Genomic DNA, 23,247 nt, shown 5'->3' with positions numbered 1-23,247 from the left:
AACAATGTTTGGCGGGGGGGACGTTTTTTTTGGGGTGGGTATTTTATGTGTATTTATTATTTCATTTTTTTTTGCACTTTACTTTATTATTTTTTTATTACTATGGTCTGATCCTCAAAGGTCAAAAAAGACCTTTGGGGAACTTTAGATATTTTTTTTTCTTTTACACCATGTTTTTCCACTGTAACTGGAGCTGCACAGCAGCCCCAGTTACAGGGGAAATCAGCCCTCTCATAGTGACGATTGTCACTAATAGGGCTGTGCTGGGTCTAGTAAGTAACGGTCTGTCAGTAACGGCACCCGGCGATCATGTGACCAGTCACATGATCACCGGGAGGAATAGAGACAGCAGCGCCGCTGCTGCTGTCTCTATTCCTGTACACAGCGTGCATTCAGCGCTGTGTAAGAAGACATCGGAGAAGACAGAAGCAGCAAAAGGGTCCTCAGTCACTGACAGCCGGAGACCCGACATTCAGCTGCCCGATCGCGCGGGCAGCAAGTTAAAACCCGAGCCGTAAAAAGTCTATGGCTCGGGTTTTAAGGACCCGTCCCTGACCGCTGGCCGTAAAAATACAGCCAGCGGTCGGGAACCAGTTGGGAAGGAGGATAACTAACCTCAGCGCCGGTGACCGCCCGCCCGGCTCTTCTCTTGCAGCTTTGGAGTAACAGAACAGCCGTCCGTCGCTGTTCTGTTACTCAATGGCGGCGCCCGCACTTGTCAGGGAGGCGTGTCCTAGCCCTTTCCCGGCCAATTCCCTGCTCCTCCCCTCCTAATCTTCGGCAGTTAGATAGCTAGCGCGCTGAATAGGTACCTTTGTAAGATGATGTGCGGTTCGGGCTGCCATGGGCCCCCTGGGAGCCTTGGGCCCCGGGCGGCCGCCCGAATCGCCCATATGATAATCCGCCACTGCTGCCCTCATGCTGTATAATGCCCCACAGCTGCCCCCACACAGTCCATGTGCCCGATGGGTATGGTGCCTATATCTTACTCCCTATTGGATGAGCCTCGTATATAAGGTCCATCTCCTGCACCTCCCAACTCACCACTCCGGGAAGAAGCTGAGGCGAGGCGCTTGTTGGAGGGCGATGTGGGAGGACGTGGCCTTTATGGGTCAGTATCCGGGTTCTACTTCTACCTGATCTCATTCTTCATGTTCTTCTTTAGGATGATTGCGATGGTTTTGTGCGCTCTGTGAGGGTCTCGTGACCGCCCTGTGCGCTCTGTGAGGGTCTCGTGACCGCTCTGTAAGGGTCTCGTGACTGCCCTGTGCGCTCTGTGAGGGTCTCGTGACTGCCCTGTGCGCTCTGTGAGGGTCTCGTGACTGCCCTGTGCGCTCTGTGAGGGTCTCGTGACTGCCCTGTGCGCTCTGTGAGGGTCTCGTGACTGCCCTGTGCGCTCTGTGAGGGTCTCGTGACTGCCCTGTGCGCTCTGTGAGGGTCTCGTGACTGCCCTGTGTGCTCTGTGAGGGTCTCGTGACTGCCCTGTGCGCTCTGTGAGGGTCTCGTGACTGCCCTGTGCGCTCTGTGAGGGTCTCGTGACTGCCCTGTGCGCTCTGTGAGGGTCTCGTGACTGCCCTGTGCGCTCTGTGAGGGTCTCGTGACTGCCCTGTGCGCTCTGTGAGGGTCTCGTGACTGCCCTGTGCGCTCTGTGAGGGTCTCGTGACTGCCCTGTGCGCTCTGTGAGGGTCTCGTGACCGCCCTGTGCGCTCTGTGAGGGTCTCGTGACCGCCCTGTGCGCTCTGTGAGGGTCTCGTGACCGCCCTGTGCGCTCTGTGAGGGTCTCGTGACCGCCCTGTGCGCTCTGTGAGGGTCTCGTGACCGCCCTGTGCGCTCTGTGAGGGTCTCGTGACCGCCCTGTGCGCTCTGTGAGGGTCTCGTGACCGCCCTGTGCGCTCTGTGAGGGTCTCGTGACCGCCCTGTGCGCTCTGTGAGGGTCTCGTGACCGCCCTGTGCGCTCTGTGAGGGTCTCGTGACCGCCCTGTGCGCTCTGTGAGGGTCTCGTGACCGCCCTGTGCGCTCTGTGAGGGTCTCGTGACCGCCCTGTGCGCTCTGTGAGGGTCTCGTGACCGCCCTGTGCGCTCTGTGAGGGTCTCGTGACCGCCCTGTGCGCTCTGTGAGGGTCTCGTGACCGCCCTGTGCGCTCTGTGAGGGTCTCGTGACCGCCCTGTGAGGGTTCTCGTGACCGCCCTGTGAGGGTTCTCGTGACCGCCCTGTGAGGGTTCTCGTGACCGCCCTGTGAGGGTCTCGTGACCGCCCTGTGAGGGTCTCGTGACCGCCCTGTGAGGGTCTCGTGACCGCCCTGTGCGCTCTGTGAGGGTCTCGACATTTATTCCCTAACCTATTCCTGTACTCGCTATTTCCAGCTGCCGTGCCAACATCTTGTTGTGCCTGGTTATGTATATATCTGTATGTGTCAGGTACAAGTGGTGGTATATAGGTCTATATTAGGGCTCTGGCAATTATGACCAAAACCACGATTAACGAACGATCATAGATTGTAAGCTCTTGCGAGCAGGGTCCTCACTCCCCAGGTTTGAATTGTAAATGAACTTTGTCACTATGTAATGTCTGATATTGTTTGTTTCATGTTCCCTCTAAATTGTAAAGTGCTGCGTAATATGTTGGCGCTATATAAATAAAGATTATTATTATTATTTGTGTGTGTGTGTGTGTGTGTGTGTGTGTGTGTCCCTCACGAGGTGGTAGGTATATAGGAGTATATACTTCATTTGTATGTATATGTGTGTGGATATTTATCCCCATGTGTCTGTGTAGGTTTTGTATGTATATATGTGCCAGTGTATGTCTATGGCCCCATGCATACCACAGTAGATTGCGTCCGTAATTCTGGACACATTCACTTCTATTGACCACGGACACCAACCCGTATATTTGTGGGCAGGTGTCCGGGCCGTAAAAAGCGGCAGCAATAGACATGTCCTATGTTTTGCTTTTTGCAGACCGTTCTCCTATACTTTATATGGGAGCACGGGCTGAAAATGCGGATGTCTCTCCGCGGGCACCAGCGTCATTTATCTCTCTCCTCTTCTGGGATCTTTTCCCCTTTGTGGTGCCACCTCCATAGTCCGCAGGTCGCAGTGCCGGCCGGAGAGTTGGATGTTGTGACCGGCTGGAGCCCCGGAAAGGGGGTATTTTCTTCATGTTGAGTGTAATGTGGGGGTCAGGTTAAGGAAAGACCCTGTGATTACTGGTATGAGAGTCACCCGATGCCACCCTCCGTTACCAGCTGGCTTTGCCCTTCTTGTTGTGTTTGTACAGAGCTGCACTGCGGAGAGTCTCTCTAATGTCACCGGCCCTAAACCCTGGGACAAGGAGGAATTCTACAAACCAGTCATCCAGGACGATGTGTTACTACAATATGGTAAGTGGCAAGTACAGCCAGCGGGGGCAGCACTCCAGAAGTTCTTCATCCTGGTTGCTCACTCTTTTTCTTGACGTTCTACTATAGTCCGTGTTTGCGGAGGTTGGCGCTCCAGTCAGTTTCTAATATACATTTGTGTTTCAATTCATCACAATCTTTAAGGTCTGTAATAGTTTGCGGTCAGTGAATGTGGACATTCTTGTTTATGTTTAGAAGCTGAAAACCTGCCCGGACCAGATTCTGCTGAGTGTCTGTTACAATGTATCAGTGCAGGCACACTTCAGTGAACTATAGGCAAAAAGAATTGCCTACCTCTGAATTGGATCAAGAATGTTACATTCACTGTCAGCAAGCATAGATTTTGAAAATGATGAGGAAGTGAAGCACAGTCTATAAGAAAGTTATTGAATTATTTATTTATAATATTATATGAGAAGGTACAATGAAAATTCAGTTGTGACTTTGGGTAACCCCAATGTCCAGGAAGCTGAGATATGGGGGCTGTTTGCAGGGTCCTCACACTGTAGAGCAGCTTTTTGTCCCTGTGCTGCCAGTGACGTAGAGGGGACACTGGTCGCTGTTGAGCCGCCATCTCCTTACCGTGTAGTGACTTTGCAAGGTCATGGAGTGATGGTGACCACTTAAACCTTCATGTATCAAGCCGCTCTGCCGTGTGGGGACCCTTCAAACAGCCCCCATATCTCCGCTTCCTTGACCCTGTAAGGCCTTGTTCACACAGTGCAGATTTACTGCAGATTTTGCAAACATTTTTGAAGCCAAGAACAAAACCTAAACAGAAGAAATATAAAGGAAGGCCTCAAAGCGTCTCCTCTCCTGGGTCCAATCCTGGTTTTCGCTTAAAAATGTATGCGAAATCTGCATCAAATCTGCACTGTGTGAACCAGGCCTAAACCTGAGCGGTGAATTGTCAACATTTGGTTGGTGTTAAAGAGGCTCCATCACCACATTAGAAGTGCCCTATCTCCTACATAAGGAGATCGGCGCTATAATGTAGGGGACAGCAGTGCTTTTTATTTAAAGAAACGATCTGTTTTCACCACTTTATTAGCGACTTTAGATTTATGCTAATGAGTTGCTTAATGCCCAAGTGGGCGTGTTTTTACTTTAGACCAAGTGGGCGTTGTACAGAGGAGTGTATGACGCTGACCAATCAGTGACCAATCAGCGTCATACACTTCTCTTCATTCACTCAGCGCATAGGGATCCTGCTAGATCCTTATGTGCTGTCTTATACTTACACATTAACGATACTGAAGTGTTTAGACAGTGAATAGACATTCCACGGGATGTCTATTCACAATCTCTGCACTTCGTTACTCTGTCTGTGGTAGTTACAGCAGAGGAAGCGTGATCTCACGAGATCTCGCTGTAAATGACAGGTTACAGCGTGATTACGCTTGCTCTGCTGTAACTACCATAGAAACAGTAACGAAGTGCAGAGATTGTGAATAGACATCCCGTGGAATGTCTATTCACTGTCTAAACACTTCAGTATCGTTAATGTGTAAAGTATAAGACAGCACATAAGGATCTAGCAGGATCCCTATGCACTGAGTGAATGGAGAGGAGTGTATGTCACTGATTGGTCACTGATTGGTCAGCGTCATACACTCCTCTGTACAACGCCCACTTGGTCTAAAGTAAAAACACGCCCAGTTGGGCATTAAGCAACTCGTTAGCATAAATCTAATATCGCTAATAAAGTGGTAAAAATAGATTGTTTTATTAAATAAAAAGCATTACTGTCACCTACATTACAGCGCCGATCTGCTTATATAGGAGACAGGGCACTTATAATGTGGTGACAGAAACTCTTTAAGCTTAAAATCTTACAAGCTGGGACTTCCATATTCGGTAATTGGAGAGGGGGGACTTTATGTTAAGAGGGTTTTCTGGGACTTTTATATTGACAGCCTGTCCTTAGGAAAGGTCATCAATATAAAATGAGTGAGTGTTCGACTCCCGGGACCCCCGTCGATCAGCTGAGTGAAGGGGCTGTGGCGTTCGTCACAGGTTGCCAGGCGCAGTGCTGTAACGTCCGCATCGTCTGTGCCTGTGATTGCCGTTCTCTGCAGCCGCTCCTATACATATGAACGGGACCAGAACCGCAATCACAGACACTACGGACGGGTACGGCGTTGCCCCTGGTAACCCGAGAAGGGGCCGTGGTGACGAAAGGTGGGGGGTGCCGGAAATCAGACACTCACTAATTTGATATTGATGACCAGGGGATTGGCCATCCATATAAAAGTCCCGGAGAACCCCTTTTACGAGCACTGAAAAGCATTTTTACTGCCATAAGTTTTCACTTTTCATATTTTTTTGTTGTCAGATATTGAAGATCTGGAACACGACGGCGATACGTCGTCCGACACAAACAAGAACGCTGAACCGTCGCGGCATCACCGGTTACAACAGGCGGAAAGACGGGCACAGGAAGCAGAGGCAACCCTGGCCAGCGCCCTTCAGGAGCTTCATAGGATGAGGTGGGTGATTATAGGGGACCTCTACCCAGAATACTGATCAACCGGCTCAGGAAATTGCCTATGGCGTGGAGCACCTTCTAGATGCCCTAATTTACAGGGCGTCTGCCTGATAACCGCTTCCTTTTAAAGGGGTACCGTCACCCATTAAAATATACATAATTTGGGTAAAGGTTCTCTAGGGAATGCTCAGGGTTATATTTTCTCATTTTATAAATTGTTCTATAAGGGAGATCAGAGCTTCCAAAGTGGAGGACCCCAACCCCCCCCCTGACGTTCATGTGCCCTTTTTTAGAGCTTGCCCTACGGGAACATTGTTTGTCCTAATGGGACCAGCCCTTTAACTTGCATCGATGGCTGTAATAATTTCAGGGGCTCCGATCGCTTCTATGCAAATTTTTATAAAATGAAGTCATTATCTAGAGGTGTATAACTCCAGTACCTAGAAGTCCCTAAATATTGCAGAGATTTAATTGATGCCCCTATTACAGAAATTGTCGCAGGGGTGCCCTGGGAAATCCTTAGTGTTACCGGTTGGGGTATCATGAGGACTGGAGTTGGGAATTGCTGATCTAGAGGATCATTGCTCCCCCTTGTTTATTTCATATCTGTGACAGATCCAGTTGTCTTGCAGTTCGTGCTCTGGCCACTAGGGGGAGGCATTGTTTGCCGTCAGGTCCACTGTAGACGGCGTGGAGTCATCCCATCTGCGGCGCCGTTCTGTCCTCCTCACTTCATTTCCACGGTTCAGTAAACCTGTCTCTGGGGTATGTTTGAAATTGATTACAGACAACTTGCGCAGGATTTTGTGATGAACGCAGATGTCAGATGTGGTTCATCTTCCGGTGGGGCCATCGCAGACCTGGATGAGAACGAGGACGGCGCGTATTTCGGTTCCTACGGGCACTTCGGGATACACGAGGAGATGTTAAAGGTTAGAGCAGAACACGGGAGCTGGGACTCTTATTCCAAGAGGGTTAATCATTACTCCGCAATGGTGCCAATCACGCACGGTGACGGGAATAATAATGTCATACAGCGCGGTCCTGACGATGCGGCCGTGTAGTAGGGAAATTTCAGAAGTTCCCCGTTTACATTTCTTTATTTTCCTATAAAATCCAGGAATCGCCTATTGCTATTCAGTGATATCCGTTTCTGAGAAAGCTGGGTGACAACCAATATGGCTTCCAATAAGGATCCCGCAATGGTTATCACCCATCATGACCAATTCCTGAATGCCGACTGCGACTAGTAATGCAGTAAAATGGAAAGTGGTGGATGTATCACTAAATAACCAGTCGTTTCTTAGTTATATCTGATTCTGGGAAAGTTGGGTGACAACTAATATGGCCACCATTACAATGGGAGCGGGGGATGAGTCACCGTATAACTGGTCAGAGTGGAGAGCGGTCACATAGAGCGTCTCCCTCTCTGGAGGACCTGTTCTGTATTACACTGTAATCCTCAATGGACACTGTGTAATACTTCATTTCTCCTGTGGTGGCGCTGCAGAGAAATCGAACACTTACTGACAGGTTTCCCCACAGATCACGGCTGATCGTCGGGGGTCCCAGCAGAGGGAGACTTTGTGATCTGCTTATTGTCAGGAGAAGGATTGTGGAGGACCCCTTAATCAGTCTACTGGGGTCTCTCTAGGAGGCTGCTGTTTATGGTGGTCTGTATTTGTATCTTTAGATTTTATTGGCACCAGGTGTTTCTTATTTTCTATACTGTGTTTCAGATTTGTTGCGCGGCTACGTTACTGTTCCCCGTCGAGGGCGCGTACTTTGGATCTCCGTTTTTGCAGCGGGTTGTGTAATGACGGCGGGGCTGCGGGGAGTTTGAATTCTCTGCAGTTTTTTTCGCTTGTACAGTAAAATTCTGATAATCCGGCATCATTGGAGTTCTTCACTTCCTGGAGGCTCAGTAATGAGTCCACGTCTCTCGGCTTCCCAGCGGCGCTATGACTGATGCCTTGACGGTGAAGCCGCCATGTTGAGAAGCCGGTGATACTGACATTTACATCAGCCGAGTAGCCAAGAAATGCTCTGGACTCGCCACAGAGGGAGTCAAGTGCCAGATTGTCGGGTGAACACCTGCTAATCCGGCATGGGACTATTATTTTGTTACGTGCTCGATTGACTGGATTTCCAGACTATTCGATTCTGGATTAATTGAATTTTTCAATATGAAATATGGGATTTCTGTTCATGCCGTTCCCCAATTTTAAAATGTAGGAGCGCCAAATGTGAACTAACTTTTTTTTAATGACTGCAAATATTCTGGCGCTACAAATGTCACGTTGCCGTTTGATTGCCCTTTATAAATCCTGCGCTCATGGGGGGGGGGGCGGCTTGTATTTCACACCTCGGTAATCCTTGTACATGTGGTTGTTATCTGCAGGAACAATGTGGAACACGGCCGCGGGGATGCGCTGATTTTTTTCCCGTGTCGCAGCGCCGCGCCTCCTGTGGTTCAGCCCAATGTTCTTTGTTTTCTGTCTGGGGGGGGCAATAAATAACCAAAACTGATGATCTAGAGAAGCTGCAATAAGACGATTCTCCGAGATAAATCAGCGGAAACCTTGAGCATTGTCCTCTAGCAGCAGAAATCCCCTCCGAGCGCTTATCTCTCCCCCCCCCCCCTGTCAGGATCCGCAGTGAACGGCTCGTGCTGTATACAAAAAAATCGCTGATGCATTTTAAACACGGCGAAACCATCGTATCCCCGCGCCAGCGTTACAATGGAAAGTCTCATCCAGGATACGTCCTGTGTAAATGGAAGATCCTTATCTGCAGATCATCCTCTGCCCCGCGACATCTTAATTGATGGTTGTTTTCTGCTCCGTGATGGGGAGGGCGGAAGACGTTTTACATGAACAATAAAATAGCGAACGACGCCGGTAAAATAGTAATAAAAAAATCCAATGTAAAAAAAACTAAAAATCCCATATTTTTTTTTAGTTTTAAATAAAACTTGAGAAACAATAATAAAATTGAATACAATAAAATAAAAAAATGTAAATAAATTTATGTATCCTGTGTTTTTTTTTTTATTTATTTATTTTTTAAATCTTTTTCAATTTTTGTTTTAACCCCTTCCCCCTGCTGGCATTCTGGGCCCTAATGTCCAAGCCATTTTTTAGATTTTTCCATTGTCACATTCGAAGAGCTGTAACTTTTTTATTTTTGCGTCGGCATAGCTGTATAAGGTCTTGTTTTTTGCGGGACGACTTGCAGTTTTTATTGGTACCATTTGAGAGTAGATGCGACTTTTTGATCACTTTCTATCACATTTTTTTTAAGTCAGGATTAACAGAAAACAGCAATTTTTCCATTGTTTTTTATTTTATTTTTTACGGCGTTCACAGTGCGGGTTAAATAATGTAACAGCTTTATAGTCGGGGTCGTTACGGACGCGGCGATACCAAATATGTGTAACTTTTTTGCTTTATTGTAGTTTTTTTAATAGTAAAGCAGTTTGTAACTGGAAAAGCTGGGTTTTTCATTTTTTTTTTTTCACTTTTTTTTTTTTATTAACTTTATTAAACTTTTTTTACTTTTTTACTAGTCCCACTAGGGGACTTCACTATCCTCCGATCGCTATTATAATACACTGCAATACTTTTGTATTGCAGTGTATTACTGCCTGTCCGTTTAACACGGACAGGCATCTGCTAGGTCATGCCTGCGGCATGATCTAGCAGGCATTCACTCCAGGCAGACCTGGGGGTCTTTATTAGACCCCCGGCTGCCATAGAAGACACAGACACTCGGCGATTTTATCGCCGGGTGTCAGTGAGATGAGAGGGAGCTCCCTCCCTCTCTCCAAAACCATTCAGATGCGGTGCTCGCTATTGTGCACCGCATCTGAAGGGTTAACCAGGTGAGATCGATACTAATATCGATCTCACCCGGCAGAGCAGGGACGCCCCCAGCCCTCAGCTGCCTCTAGCAGCAGAGAGCAGGGAGATTTCACGGCTCCCTGCTCTGTTTACTTTATTCTACAGCAGCGACGTAGTTTGTCGGCGCTCTAGAATAAAGCCCACTAATGACCGCCGTAAAAAGACGTATCGGCGGTCATTAAGGGGTTAATTTCCAAAAATCTTTAAAAAAAAACATGCCGACCCCACATGGAAGAAAAACCCCATAAATTCTATATACATCTCATTAGCCTACATGTATCAATTATTTTTTCTTTTTTTCTTTTGTGGCCTTTTTGCCGTTTTGTAAATTTGTCGAACGCCGTTTATCAAATGTGTCGCTTTTTATATTGGAGAACGTGCGGTGCTTTTGATTTGGATGTGACCTTTTAGGACCGCCGGCTGGTGCCATATACGACTTATAAGTTGCATTTAATAAATCCGGCTATTAAGTATCTCCGCCCATAAACGCGTGCGCTCGGCTAACAAGAAGCAGATTGTTTTTGTGAGAATTTTATGTTTATGGTCAATATTTTAGTGTCTATATGAAGTCTTTTTTTCCTTGACCTTCAATGACCTTGAGAAGGAATCACAGGCCGGCGTGTTAATGAGATCCTAAGGCCGGGTTCCCGCGGGTCGGATACGCTGCGTAAAAATCACGCAGCATATCTGACCTGGAACCCGCAGTAAATTCCGTCCGAAAATTCTGTGCGGAGTCCGGCCGCCTACGGTGACTCTGCAATCTGTGATTGGCTGCAACGGTCACATGGGATGAAACGTCATCCCAGGAGGCCGGACTGCAGGAAGGAGGGCATTCTGGGTAAGTAAGTTGTTTAGTTTTTTTTGGTTTTTTTTCCAAGTTCCGATTTTGCGGCATAAGCGCTGCGATTACGCCACATAAGTCGCAGCACTCTGCTTTCTGTTGGGGGATTTGCATCTCCGTTGAATTCAATGGGGAAAACCCGCAAGGGAAAAATCAACAAAAACATAGCAAATATTGATAATCGGAATTAAATTCCGGACCGCAGGTCAATTTATTAATGTTACGCTGCGGTTTTTTTTCCCGCAGCCCGGGCATGAAATGTTCTAAATCTCATCCACTTTGCTGCTACTGTAAACGCGGTGGAGTTTCCGCACAAAATTCTGCAGCATTTGACCCACGTGGGAACCCGGCCTAAAGGCTGTATTCACATTTGGCGTTTTTGTTGCAGTTTTTTTGCTTATAAATCGCAGTACAAATTGTCGCAGTTTTTATGTAATTTTTAATGTTTGTTTTTTGTTTAAATTACATCAAAAACGCAAAACAAAAACTTCACTTTTTTACTGTAATTTTGTAAGCAAGAAATACATTGAAAATGCAACAAAAAAGGCTCGTTTATCGGTTGTTTTGGTTTTTGTTCAGGACTGTAAGTTCTTTGCATCGGTTAAATGCTCTTCTGTAAATCCGACCGATTTTGCTGACGCCACCAAAAATGGCAAAGGTTTCCAGTGTCAATTGAGAAATCATGGTAGCGGAAAATATTTGGATTTCTTCATGAACTCTGGTCCTCGCCTCACTTAATCAATTAAAAGCTTGCGGTTCAGCTCTCCGGTCCTGCTCACGCGGCTGGACGGGTCGTGACAATTATTTTCTTGCTCTGTCATGTGGTTCCCCTGAAATCAGAGGATGACGCGTGATTAGCTGAGAGATGTGCGGGGGCTGATCTGTACCCAAATGTTCCTACAGCCCAAGCGCCACCATAAAAAAGATCATTTACACAGGTCCAAAGTCGTATTGAAGGGTTCTGGGAGTCACCCAGCTTTCCTGCAGCCCTGAATGGGAAAATCTGACTGGCTAGTCAGGGCTACGCTCCCCATCCTTGTACTGCTCCATAACAAGGCTGAGTCACCATTCAGGATTCTGGGCAAATAGGGGGGGGGGGATTCTTGTCACCCAGCTTTTCCAGAAACAGATTTATGGATATATATATAATTTTTATTTTTTTATTTTTTTTGCAATGATTAATGGAAAAAGTCTTTTGAAAGTAAAAATGAGAAAAAAAAACTGCACAGAAGCTGTAAAACACTAAATCATGGATATTGCATAAATATTCACGCCCCCACTTTTTTAAATTAATGTGTATTTTTTTGTGTCTGACAATCTGAGTAGGATTTTTCTTGTTCGTCCCACCACAATCGCACTAATTTGGCTGATAACAGTAGGCAATAGATTGTATTCACCCTCACGGCAAACGGAGAAGAGCCTCAGAATTGTAACATTTAATATAATTCAAATTTTTTTTTTTTTTTTACATTTTATGATCTCTTTATAGTTTACGATCTACATGAAATTTATTCAAGGCCAGTAAATGAAATCCCGTGTATGTGATCCCAGAACAAGTCACACATTGCGCCGTACGAGCTTATTCTAGGACTGTCTGTAGCCGGTCAGGCGGCGACGCTCTGCACCGACGACCTCGTAAAAACACACAATAAAATATATTTCCGTAGATGGTGGAAGGCAAAAAAAAAAATCACTTTCTTGGAAGATTTCAAGCATTTCCTTGTCATTTTTAATTGATCACCTTCGCCGAGCTTCACGCCTGAGATAACAAACCCAATTTGCATTATATTAGTTGTAATTACCGCTGGTGATCACTTCGTGACAACGTCGGTGGCGGGAGCCTCGTCCTCCTGCGTGGGAAATGATTTTTAATAAATGTAATCTAGATTTTTTTTTTTCTTTGTGCAAATAATACTAATTATTTTTAGATTAAAATAAATTTTTTATGACCATTTTATTTACTTTTTAACAAATTTTATTTTTTTCTTTTTGTAAAAAAAAATTAAACGAACAATCAATTTAAATGTATTTGTTTTTTTCATAACATGGCATTTTATTATGTTTCACTTAGTAATGGAAATAAATGGGTTATTTTTGGTCATGGATGGGCTTTAAAAAAAAATAAATAAATAAATCTAACTATTTTTTAGAATAATTATAATATAAAACAAATATTGCGCCTGAACTGTTAAGCGTTGATCCGTTACCTGAAGAAATGATTTTTGCTTTGTCGTTTTTATTTTAATAATTCCTGTTTTTTTGTTTGTTTTTTTTAAAAAAAAATTTATATTTTTTTTTTTTACTTAGGACGCAGTGCGGACCGACAGCTACAGAAACTTCATATATCAGAATTCTCATATATTTAAGGACAAGGTGAGTGACGGCGCTGGGAGCATCTCATCTCAGATAGGCAGGAGCTAGGACAGAGCAGGCGCGGGTCACAGCGGAGTCGTATGGCGGTGACAGCCCATGATTTACTACGCCGGAGCAGTATAATTCCGAGGATGTTCGTCAAGTGCTTGAGACTGCGGAGTGCAGATAACGGGATTGGTTTTATTTTACACCCTTTATTTACGAACAAGAGGATGAGAGTGCGGTCTGTGTGAGCGAGGAAACCAACGCTGCGAATATCCGAGGCTGCAGATTGTCATTCGCTGTTTTTCTGTCTAATATAAAAAAAATACCCTCACCCAGAAAGATGAAAAAATACTAATGTTATGTATCATTTTTGGGTTGGGGGTCCTTTTTGTTATAATATATAATCCACCTATAACATATCCATTACAAATAGTATGATATCTATGGGAGTTCTGACCATATGAGCTTACAATCTAAGTGCAGTGCATGAAAAGTCCACTAGGGTGCACTGTTCTTTTGAAGTCTATGGGCATGACCCTGTCTATGCTCCTGTACCGTACCCTAATTCCCTAATTACAGGAGTTGTCACCCAACTTTCCTAGATTAATTGTGCTGCAACGAATGCTCCACTCCTGTATCGCTGCGTAACTTTTCAGTTTTGCCATTCGTTTCCCTGTGAGATCTCTATACCCCCGGGCATGTTGGTTGTCACCGATCGTCCCCAGACATATGAGAAATGGCCGAACAGGATTATTAATAACTTGTCAGAAGAGAACCCTGAGATCGTGTTTGATTTTAGGGCACAGACACCTATATGAAAGTATCCCTAACCTGAAGAGCTGACAATCTATTGTGCCCACATACTATTGCCTATGTAGGGAGAGTGAATATAATTCGTGGCCGTTTTCTAAACGTTCATTGAGCGCGGTAGTAAATTTCGTTTAAATAACGTTCACGATCTGCGTCCAATGCATTAGCCGGAGCGCCTGTCGCCAGGCCGTGCTGTGCTGTCATCTGCTGCCGTCTCGGCAGCCGCAGTCTGCTCGCTGCAGTCCTCAATTATAGGACATTTTGCTCTTCAGAAGCCGTTTCTCACTTGGATTCGTACCCTGTGGATGCTGCTCAGCCGCATGTAGAGCTCGGCACTGCGCTCAGTAACCCCTTCAGGTACCAACGGGGAACATCGCAGCGTCTGCCTCAGGACACGCACAAATCTGTGTTCTTATCACCTATGAAAACCATATATATATATTTCCGTGCAGTTTATAATCTGGCGTGTTTGCTATCCGCATGACACTAGAAGGATGCTGCGTGATTCTTTGAGATGGCGATGGGGTTCTGCTAGACTTAAAGGGGTTGTATGAGATTAGAAAAACATGGCTGCTTTCTTCTAGATACAGCGCCACTGTCGTCGTAGGCTGTTTGTGGTATTGCATCTTCGCCTAATGCAGAGCCCATGGACAGAAGTAGCGCTGTTTGTGGAAGAGAGCGGCCATGTTTTTCTAATCTGAATAGCAATTCCACCAATTTTTATAGACCGCACAATGTACTGGATTCTAACATGCAGCGCACGTGGCCCCCAGGTAACGGCTGAGCCGAGAGGAGTCGTCACTTCACGTTTTGGCAGTGGTTAGTAAAAGAACGTGCAATTTACTGAGAGAAGTCCAGGAGAGGAGTCCAGTCACATCGGGCGCGTGCGCTGTTTACTTATCTGCCGGGTGCCGCTAGACTCCTCTCCCGGACTCCTCCTGGTAACTTGTACGTCATTTTACTAATTGTTACTGAAACGGACGGTTTTGACGTGGACCGGTTGGAACGACATTCTGGTGGATTTGTGGCGCCAAACCTACTGACAGGTTCCCCTAAATGCAAAATGACGTCCATGCGATGAACAGCGGGAGCCTGGCGGTGATTAAGAGCCGGACTCTGACTGTAAAGGCCAGGACAAGAGAAACCTCTGGTCCCGGCTGTTTAACCCCTTTAGATACCATGTATTCCAAAGCATCATGTAAGCGGTCAACTGATACGTTAAATGTAATGACAAACAAAAAAAGTTCACCCCCCCCCCCCCCAAAAAAAAAGTAGCCTTTTTTTTTTTTCAGCTTTTTTCGATTCACATTTTTTTATATTATTTATAACACTCGGGACATTTTTTTTTTTTTTTTTTTACGCCTACTGCAGCAGTTTTTAAAAGTGATTAGTGGCAAATTTATCAAAGATGTGCGCCATTTTTTGGGCAAGTAATGGACCTGATCTGAGGGCCGAAGAGGGGGCGGGACTTTGGAGAGTCCCATTAATGATCAGTTGGCGGCTCTGGCTCCCATAAACCCTTGGTCATTATCCGGGGGAAGCTGGAGGTGTCCACACATGATCGATCCAGGTCCTCGAGCATCGGGTGGTCTCCTCAGCGACTAACTCCTCTGGCTAATAGTAGAGGGCTCAGAGCGGGGACCCCCTTTAGGAAGTCCTAGGGCATTTAAAAAGGGGTTTTCTGGATGGACAGGCCGTCCTCTATCTCTCATTCCTGTCTATGTAACAATACATCTTGACCACCTTGGCTCAGTAGTTAAGAGCCCCAGATGTGAGTAATCGATGATATTGACCTCTGATCGTCTCTCGCACAGGTCGTTCTGGACGTTGGCTGTGGTACTGGAATTCTATCAATGTTTGCAGCAAAGGCCGGCGCCAAAAAAGTGTACGGTGTGGATCAGTCAGACATCATCTACCAGGCGATGGACATTATCCGGTGAGTGACTTGGAGCCGTGACCTCACAACTTTTGTAGAAAACCAATGTGTTGCATGCAAACTGCGCCAAATTTATCTCCTCGTGCCTGCTGTACATATACGTCGATAGAGCTCGTTATTCCGGTTTTCCATAAATAAAGCCAAATCACTGAATAAACAAATTCCTTTTCGTTTCCATCTTTGTTTGCTGTCAGTGAATGAGAACACCGTTCTATTCACAGGCTGCAAGCCGATAAGCAGCTATTCCTGCTCTCAGTGGAGAAGTGGATACAATTCATATTCAGTTTAGACAATGCTCTGTGAGCCGAATGCATCCGCAGCAGCACAAATCTATCTGCTAGTTGCTACAATGTATCAGTCAGGAGTCGAGGCTGTTCAGCTCACAGAGCATTGTCTGGACTATATACAGTTGTATCCACTTCTCAGCTGAGAGCAGGACTAGTTCTGTAGTGGTTGCAGCCTCTGGGTGTAAACCAGTGTTTTCATTCACTGACAGCAAGCAAAGATGGTAAATTGAAACAAAGTTGAAATACAGTATTACGTATTATTATATTAAAACCGGAAATCCCATTAATAAATTTAGCGCATTTTGCCGCTCCTCTCAGCCGCAACACATCTGCTTTTTTTTTTTTTTTAATTGAAGTTTCCTGATGATCGTCTTTCTCACAGGCCGTTTAGCTGCTTGTAGATTATAATCTTCTGTCCTTACTGTAATGTAATCCGCTCTCCATGCACTGATTTCCTGCTGAGCTTGTGTTTATAGACCGCAACCAATCTGAATAAGCAGAGCTGCAGTGTAAAGCATGGGGAGACAGCAGCAGCCTGAGCCTCTGATGAGACGGCAGGTGGATTTCTGACTCCCTCAGCCTCCTATAGACAATGCAGCGGAGCCGGAGTCACTGATCATAGTTGTGATCTAATGGAGCAGAATTCTTCACTCACTTTTTTTGAACATTGCAGTCAGCCCCTCCTCCGCCTGAAACGGCTGATAACAGGGAACAGTAGATTGAATCCAAATACACATCAAAGATACTTTTCAGCTGTAACATGACATTATAGTGATCCTATTCCTCTCCAGTGACTCCTGTTCCGTGTTTTCTCTCCTCTTTGGCGCTCCGTTGTGTTTTTTACTCTCGCAGGTGCTGACTGCGGACGCCTCGCGCCATTGATTCTGGATGGCAGGCAGAACGCTTTGCTGGATCTTGTGCGGATCTGTCTGGCCTGCAGCCTGACTTGGAACAGACCCTGGTCATGCCTGGTGGCCTGCGCTGAGCTGTCGCGGGCAGCCCCCGTCCCTCAGCACTGGCAGCAAAGCGCCAACGTCTGCTAAATCACCACACGGAGTAGATGTGCCTCCTCGTCTTCAGGTTGAGAGCAGCGGCGCCATCTGTTTTATGCCCGATGTTCTCTCGGCTTCTTTGTGTTTTGAGCTGTAGTTGGATTTCTTTGTCTTCTCTCTCTCTTGTCCGCCTGGTGCGTAAGAACCTGAAAACGGCGGCGAGACCTGGGTGATCGAGGCGGCCTACCGGGCGAGGCTGACACTGAGGGCTGCTTAACCCCTTAGGCCCTGTTCACACGGAGGTTTTTGCGGGCAGAAAATGCATCGAAAAACATTTAGAAACGAGCGCCGCCGGTCTTTTCTGCCTTCCATTAATTCAAACTGGAAAACTGCGGCAAGAGAACACATGGCGCTTTTTTTCCCTGCGAGCCGGCAAAAGCCGCGAAGGAAAAAAAACGTCCATAATACGCCCCCCCCCCCCCCCCCATTGATTTCAATGGGAGGGGATTTTGGGCTTTTTTTTTTTGCGCTGATTCAAACGCGGTTTCCGCTTTAAAATCAGCGCCAAAAAGCCCGGTGTGAACTGACCCTTAGAGCCAGTTCACACAGAGGAATTTTGAGGCAGATTTTGACCTGCCTTCACTTTCTTACCGCGTTTTTCGTCACTTTTTTTCGTCCGTGCCCAATAAGTGTAAAGATGCAGCGGAAAAACGCTTTCTCCGCCTCCCATTGATTTTAAAGCGTGGTCAGAGGCGGAGCCGCGGCAAGAAAAGACACGCCATTCTTTGTCCCCGCGAGCGGGAAAAAAAGCGTATCTGCCTCCCATTGAAATCAATGGGGGAGCGATTTCGGATGTTTTATTAGGCACCGATTCCGACGCAGTCTCCGCATTAAAATCCGCACCAAAAAACTCAGTGTGAACTGGCCCTTATATTGAACAAGGAGCTTCCGCTGCAGCCGGTGTAATGAGCACAATCCATTGTAGATGAATCGTCCATGCACACGACGCAGTTATGATCAACCACTCCAGCTCAGCTACATTGTCTATCGGAGTCTGAATTCCACGTCCTGTCATCAGATTCATAGGCTGCTGCTCTGTCCCTCCTTCTCTTCCATGCTTTACATTACAGCTCTGCTCTATGAGGCACAGCAATGATCTATGACTCCAGCTCAGCTGCATTGTTTATTGGAGTCTGAGGTAGTCTGAAATCTGCTTCTTGTCACAGGAGTCTCAGGGGCTGCGCTGCGCCAGCTCAGCGCAGGAGCATGATCAGAATCTGTTCTAAACGTTCTGCCTGTCATCCGAAATTAATAGCGCGAGGCGTCCGCTGTCCGCCCAGAACTCCTGCAAGACTCGCGAGCAAAAACGCAACGGAGCGCCAAAGACGTCACATGGGAGGAAGGCAGTGCAGCTAAAGTCTATAATCGATGTGTAAAGGAGTTCAATCTATTGTTCCCTGTTATCAGCCGTTTCAGGTGGAGGAGGGGCTGATGTTCAATAGAGTGACCGCAAATGCTGAATTCTGCTCCATTAGATCCCAACTATGATCAGTGACTCCAGCTCCGCTGTGGTCTACAATCCACTTCCTGTTTCATCAGAGGCTCAGGCTGCTGCTCTATTCACCATGCTTTACACTGCAGCTCTGCTTATTCGGATAAACACAAGGTCAGCAGGAGGTCAGCGGAGAGCTTTTATCCACTATAGTGAGGGGGCATTATTATAAATTACAAAGCATTGAACCAGGTCTGATGGAGCAGAACAACGGAAACCCAAACACCGATGTGAACAGGCCCTTATGTTGTCATTTTGACAGAGAATCGCGGGGAACTACATGAATGTGTCCAGCTGTAGCCTAAATTCAGGGAAGTAAAGTTGAATATTAATAAACCTTCCTTAAATAAGACCACACCAGCCTAGTCCTACTATGTTGCACAATTTTTTTAGTTTTTCTCCGCAGTGTGCAATTTTTTTATTTTGCTCGGCGAGTTGTATGAAAGTGTCAGACGTACGTGCGCATCTCTTCTTGGTAAGAGGTAATAGAACAAAAAAATAACCCTAAGTATCCTTATGGGACATCGTGGGAAAAAAGTTGTCATGGAGTCCTAATGATAACGGCTCATCTACAAGCGCAGTAATAAGAGGCACATATATATTTATTATTCCTGCAGGATTCCCCTGAAATGTCAATTTTGATTTTTATTTTTTTTTTACTTTTTTTCTACCATTTTGAATTTTTTTTAACCCGTCTCTTTTATACCGTGAATACGTAATTGATATTTTACATTCGCTGTCCGAGGGTCAGTTGAAGATTTCACCGCCCTGAGTTCTCATCCTTCTGTTTTGCGAGGTTGTCTTTTTCAATGACGCCTTTAATGAGATTCCTGGGGCGCAGCGGACGCCGGCAGGCGGAGATAGCGGAGAGAGGACTGAGATAAGGGCAGGAGCTTCACCGCAGTGAATAATTTTAGTGTCGCTGTCATGTCGATCCCGTGTGGACAGAGATTGATTCTCTTCAGTGCAATGAGTGAGAAATCTCAGCCCTTCATCAGGATTTTCCTCTTTTTTTTTTTTTTTTTTTTTTAATGATTTTTCTATTTTTAAATTTATTTTTTTAATTTTTATTTTAAATATTTTTTTTTCTATATGATTTTTCTATTTTTACATTTTATTATTTTTTAATTTTTTTTTATAACTTCTAAACGTCCACTTCAGCTTTGAATAGAGTAGTCTAGACTGGGTCCACCTGCTGCAGATATCAGATGACTTCTATCTTTGTATGGGAGGTGACGGGCTTGGGGACAACCACTAATGGCCACCATTGCCGCACCCCAGCTTTACATATATTTCTTATCAATCTGCATGGCTAAGAAACATTCCCCTAAACGCTCCCTGGTCTGCAGCAGCCTTGCTTGTGTACTGTCAGTCTTCACTGTTGTACTAGCATTCTATTCATTAAACCGGGAGATCAGGATGAACGAACCTTTTGGTCCCCTCCAGATAGTGGTTGATGCTCTGCTTGGAATTGTGGAGAACATTGTAAAGTTGGTCCGGCTGTGGGATTTCTAATTGGCCTAAACGTTTGGACAGAAAGTTTTTCTTATATTGTTTATCTGTCCCAAGTTTTTAGAAAAATTGTAAAAAATAAAGGTGGATTTATCGAATATTGTTTTACGGTCGAGGATTGAATTTGAACGTTTTGAGGGTGGAGAGGCTTCTTGCATGGTACGAGCGGGAGACCCCCTTCTATAGTTTGAATAGGTCTTGTTATGAATGGGTAGTTTATGTGGGAGTGGCCTTGACAACTAATACCGAGTCCCAATGGAGAAAGTAATTGCTAGTTGTACCGTGTTAAATTCCTTATCTGTGGATCGGCAGAACCCTGATATACCCCTTCACCAACTCGCTGCATAGCTAAGCAGATTTGCCTTTCAGTACCATGGGAAAGCTGGGTGACAACCACAACGGGGAGCTGTAATGGGGACTTACATGTCCCAGAAGTGGATGTAACGAAGAAATTACTAATTTAGTTGTCATTCTTTTGGGTTAGGGGTTCACTTACATTTTTTTCACTCATTGAATGTCTTGTATTGTTAGTCTGGAACGTCCGATAGTCCGGCATCATACAGATCCCATGGATTCCAGGCGAGCGGGATATTGCTGCGTCTTGTAGGATTTAGTAGTCCGGGGATGATGTGGATATAACGCTACGTGGTGTCACTTTACAATGTTTGCCTCCTTGCTTTCAGCCTGAATAACTTGGAAGATAGAATCTCGCTGATTAAAGGAAGAATAGAAGAGATTGATTTGCCGGTGGAGAATGTGGATATAATTATATCTGAATGGATGGTAAGTCGCACGGCGCTGGGGGATGTCGCCATTATTCATGCTGAGAAATAAACGCCGTTTTCTTAGTCGAGATTATTTAAAGGGAAAATATCGATTAGAAACCTTGTCTTTATATGTCGCACTGCGGACAATAAACCTCAAGTCTAATCGCTATTGTTGTTTTTGTTTTCTGTTATCCGCCATTTCATGCCAGGAGGCGACACTAGTGTGTGACCGGAAGTGCAGAAACCTCCCTACTTTATGTCCCATATCTATCACTGCTGTACTATTATATCCTGCAGTCCTTACATCTATATATGTGACTGATATCAGCCGCTCCTCTTATATCACTGCTGTACTATTATACCCTCCAGTCCTTACAGCTATATATGTGACTGATATCAGCTGCTCCTCTTATATCACTGCTGTACTATTATACCCTCCAGTCCTTACATCTATATATGTGACTGATATCAGCCGCTCCTCTTATATCACTGCTGTACTATTCTACCCTCCAGTCCTTACATCTATATATGTGACTGATATCAGCCGCTCCTCTTATAACACTGCTGTACTATTATATCCTCCAGTCCTTACATCTATATATGTGACTGATATCAGCCGCTCCTCTTATATCACTGCTGTACTATTATATCCTCCAGTCCTTACATCTATATATGTGACTGATATCAGCCGCTCCTCTTATATCACTGCTGTACTATTATATCCTCCAGTCCTTACATCTATATATGTGACTGATATCCTCCAGTCCTTACATCTATATATGTGACTGATATCAGCCGCTCCTCTTATAACACTGCTGTACTATTATATCCTCCAGTCCTTACATCTATATATGTGACTGATATCAGCCGCTCCTCTTATATCACTGCTGTACTATTATATCCTCCAGTCCTTACATCTATATATGTGACTGATATCAGCCGCTCCTCTTATAACACTGCTGTACTATTATATCCTCCAGTCCTTACATCTGTATATGTGACTGATATCAGCCGCTCCTCTTATATCACTGCTGTACTATTATATCCTCCAGACCTTACATCTATGTATGTGACTGATATCAGCTGCTCCTCTTATATCACTGCTGTACTATTATATCCTCCAGTCCTTACATCTATATATGTGACTGATATCAACCGCTCCTCTTATATCACTGCTGTACTATTATATCCTCCAGTCCTTACATCTATATATGTGACTGATATCAGCCGCTCCTCTTATATCACTGCTGTACTATTATATCCTCCAGTCCTTACATCTATATATGTGACTGATATCAGCCGCTCCTCTTATATCACTGCTGTACTATTATATCCTCCAGTCCTTACATCTATATATGTGACTGATATCAGCCGCTCCTCTTATATCACTGCTGTACTATTATATCCCCCAGTCCTTACATCCTATATATGTGACTGATATCAGCCGCTCCTCTTATATCACTGCTGTACTATTATATCCTCCAGTCCTTACATCTATATATGTGACTGATATCAGCCGCTCCTCTTATAACACTGCTGTACTATTATATTCTCCAGTCCTTACATCTATATATGTGACTGATATCAGCCGCTCCTCTTATATCACTGCTGTACTATTATATCCTCCAGAGACATTACATCTATATATGTGACTGATATCAGCCGCTCCTCTTATATCACTGCTGTACTATTATATCCTCCAGTCCTTACATCTATATATGTGACTGATATCAGCTGCTCCTCTTATAACACTGCAGTACTATTATATCCTGCAGTCCTTACATCTATATATGTGACTGATATCAGCCGCTCCTCTTATATCACTGCTGTACTATTATATCCTCCAGTCCTTACATCTATATATGTGACTGATATCAGCCGCTCCTCTTATATCACTGCTGTACTATTATATCCTCCAGTCCATACATCTATATGTGTGACTGATATCAGCCACTCCTCTTATAACACTGCTGTACTATTATATCCTCCAGTCCTTACATCTATATATGTGACTGATATCAGCCGCTCCTCTTATATCACTGCTGTACTATTATATCCTCCAGTCCTTACATCTATATATGTGACTGATATCAGCCGCTCCTCTTATATCACTGCTGTACTATTATATCCTCCAGTCCTTACATCTATATATGTGACTGATATCAGCCGCTCCTCTTATATCACTGCTGTACTATTATATCCTCCAGTCCTTACATCTATATATGTGACTGATATCAGCCGCTCCTCTTATATCACTGCTGTACTATTATATCCTCCAGTCCTTACATCTATATATGTGACTGATATCAGCCGCTCCTCTTATATCACTGCTGTACTATTATATCCTGCAGTCCTTACATCTATATATGTGACTGATATCAGCCGCTCCTCTTATATCACTG

The 23,247-nt window shown here is 45.1% G+C and overlaps 1 protein-coding gene across 1 annotated transcript in view; it reads left to right on the top strand.

The window, feature by feature from the left end:
- The window catches only part of PRMT3 (protein arginine methyltransferase 3), a 36,648-nt gene that overhangs the window by 4,708 nt on the left and 8,693 nt on the right, over positions 1-23,247 (top strand). Inside the window, exons 5-10 of the mRNA XM_075838109.1 lie at positions 3,280-3,382; positions 5,736-5,889; positions 6,676-6,820; positions 12,939-13,004; positions 15,614-15,735; positions 20,762-20,861. Of these exons, the coding sequence (XP_075694224.1) occupies positions 3,280-3,382; positions 5,736-5,889; positions 6,676-6,820; positions 12,939-13,004; positions 15,614-15,735; positions 20,762-20,861 (690 nt within the window). The remainder of the gene's footprint in view (positions 1-3,279; positions 3,383-5,735; positions 5,890-6,675; positions 6,821-12,938; positions 13,005-15,613; positions 15,736-20,761; positions 20,862-23,247) is intronic.

The sequence above is a fragment of the Rhinoderma darwinii genome, chromosome 9, assembly GCF_050947455.1.
Source record: "Rhinoderma darwinii isolate aRhiDar2 chromosome 9, aRhiDar2.hap1, whole genome shotgun sequence".
Classification (NCBI taxonomy): Eukaryota; Metazoa; Chordata; class Amphibia; order Anura; family Rhinodermatidae; genus Rhinoderma; species Rhinoderma darwinii.
Note: the sequence above shows the minus strand (reverse complement) of the source record. Positions and strands in the feature narration are given on the sequence as shown.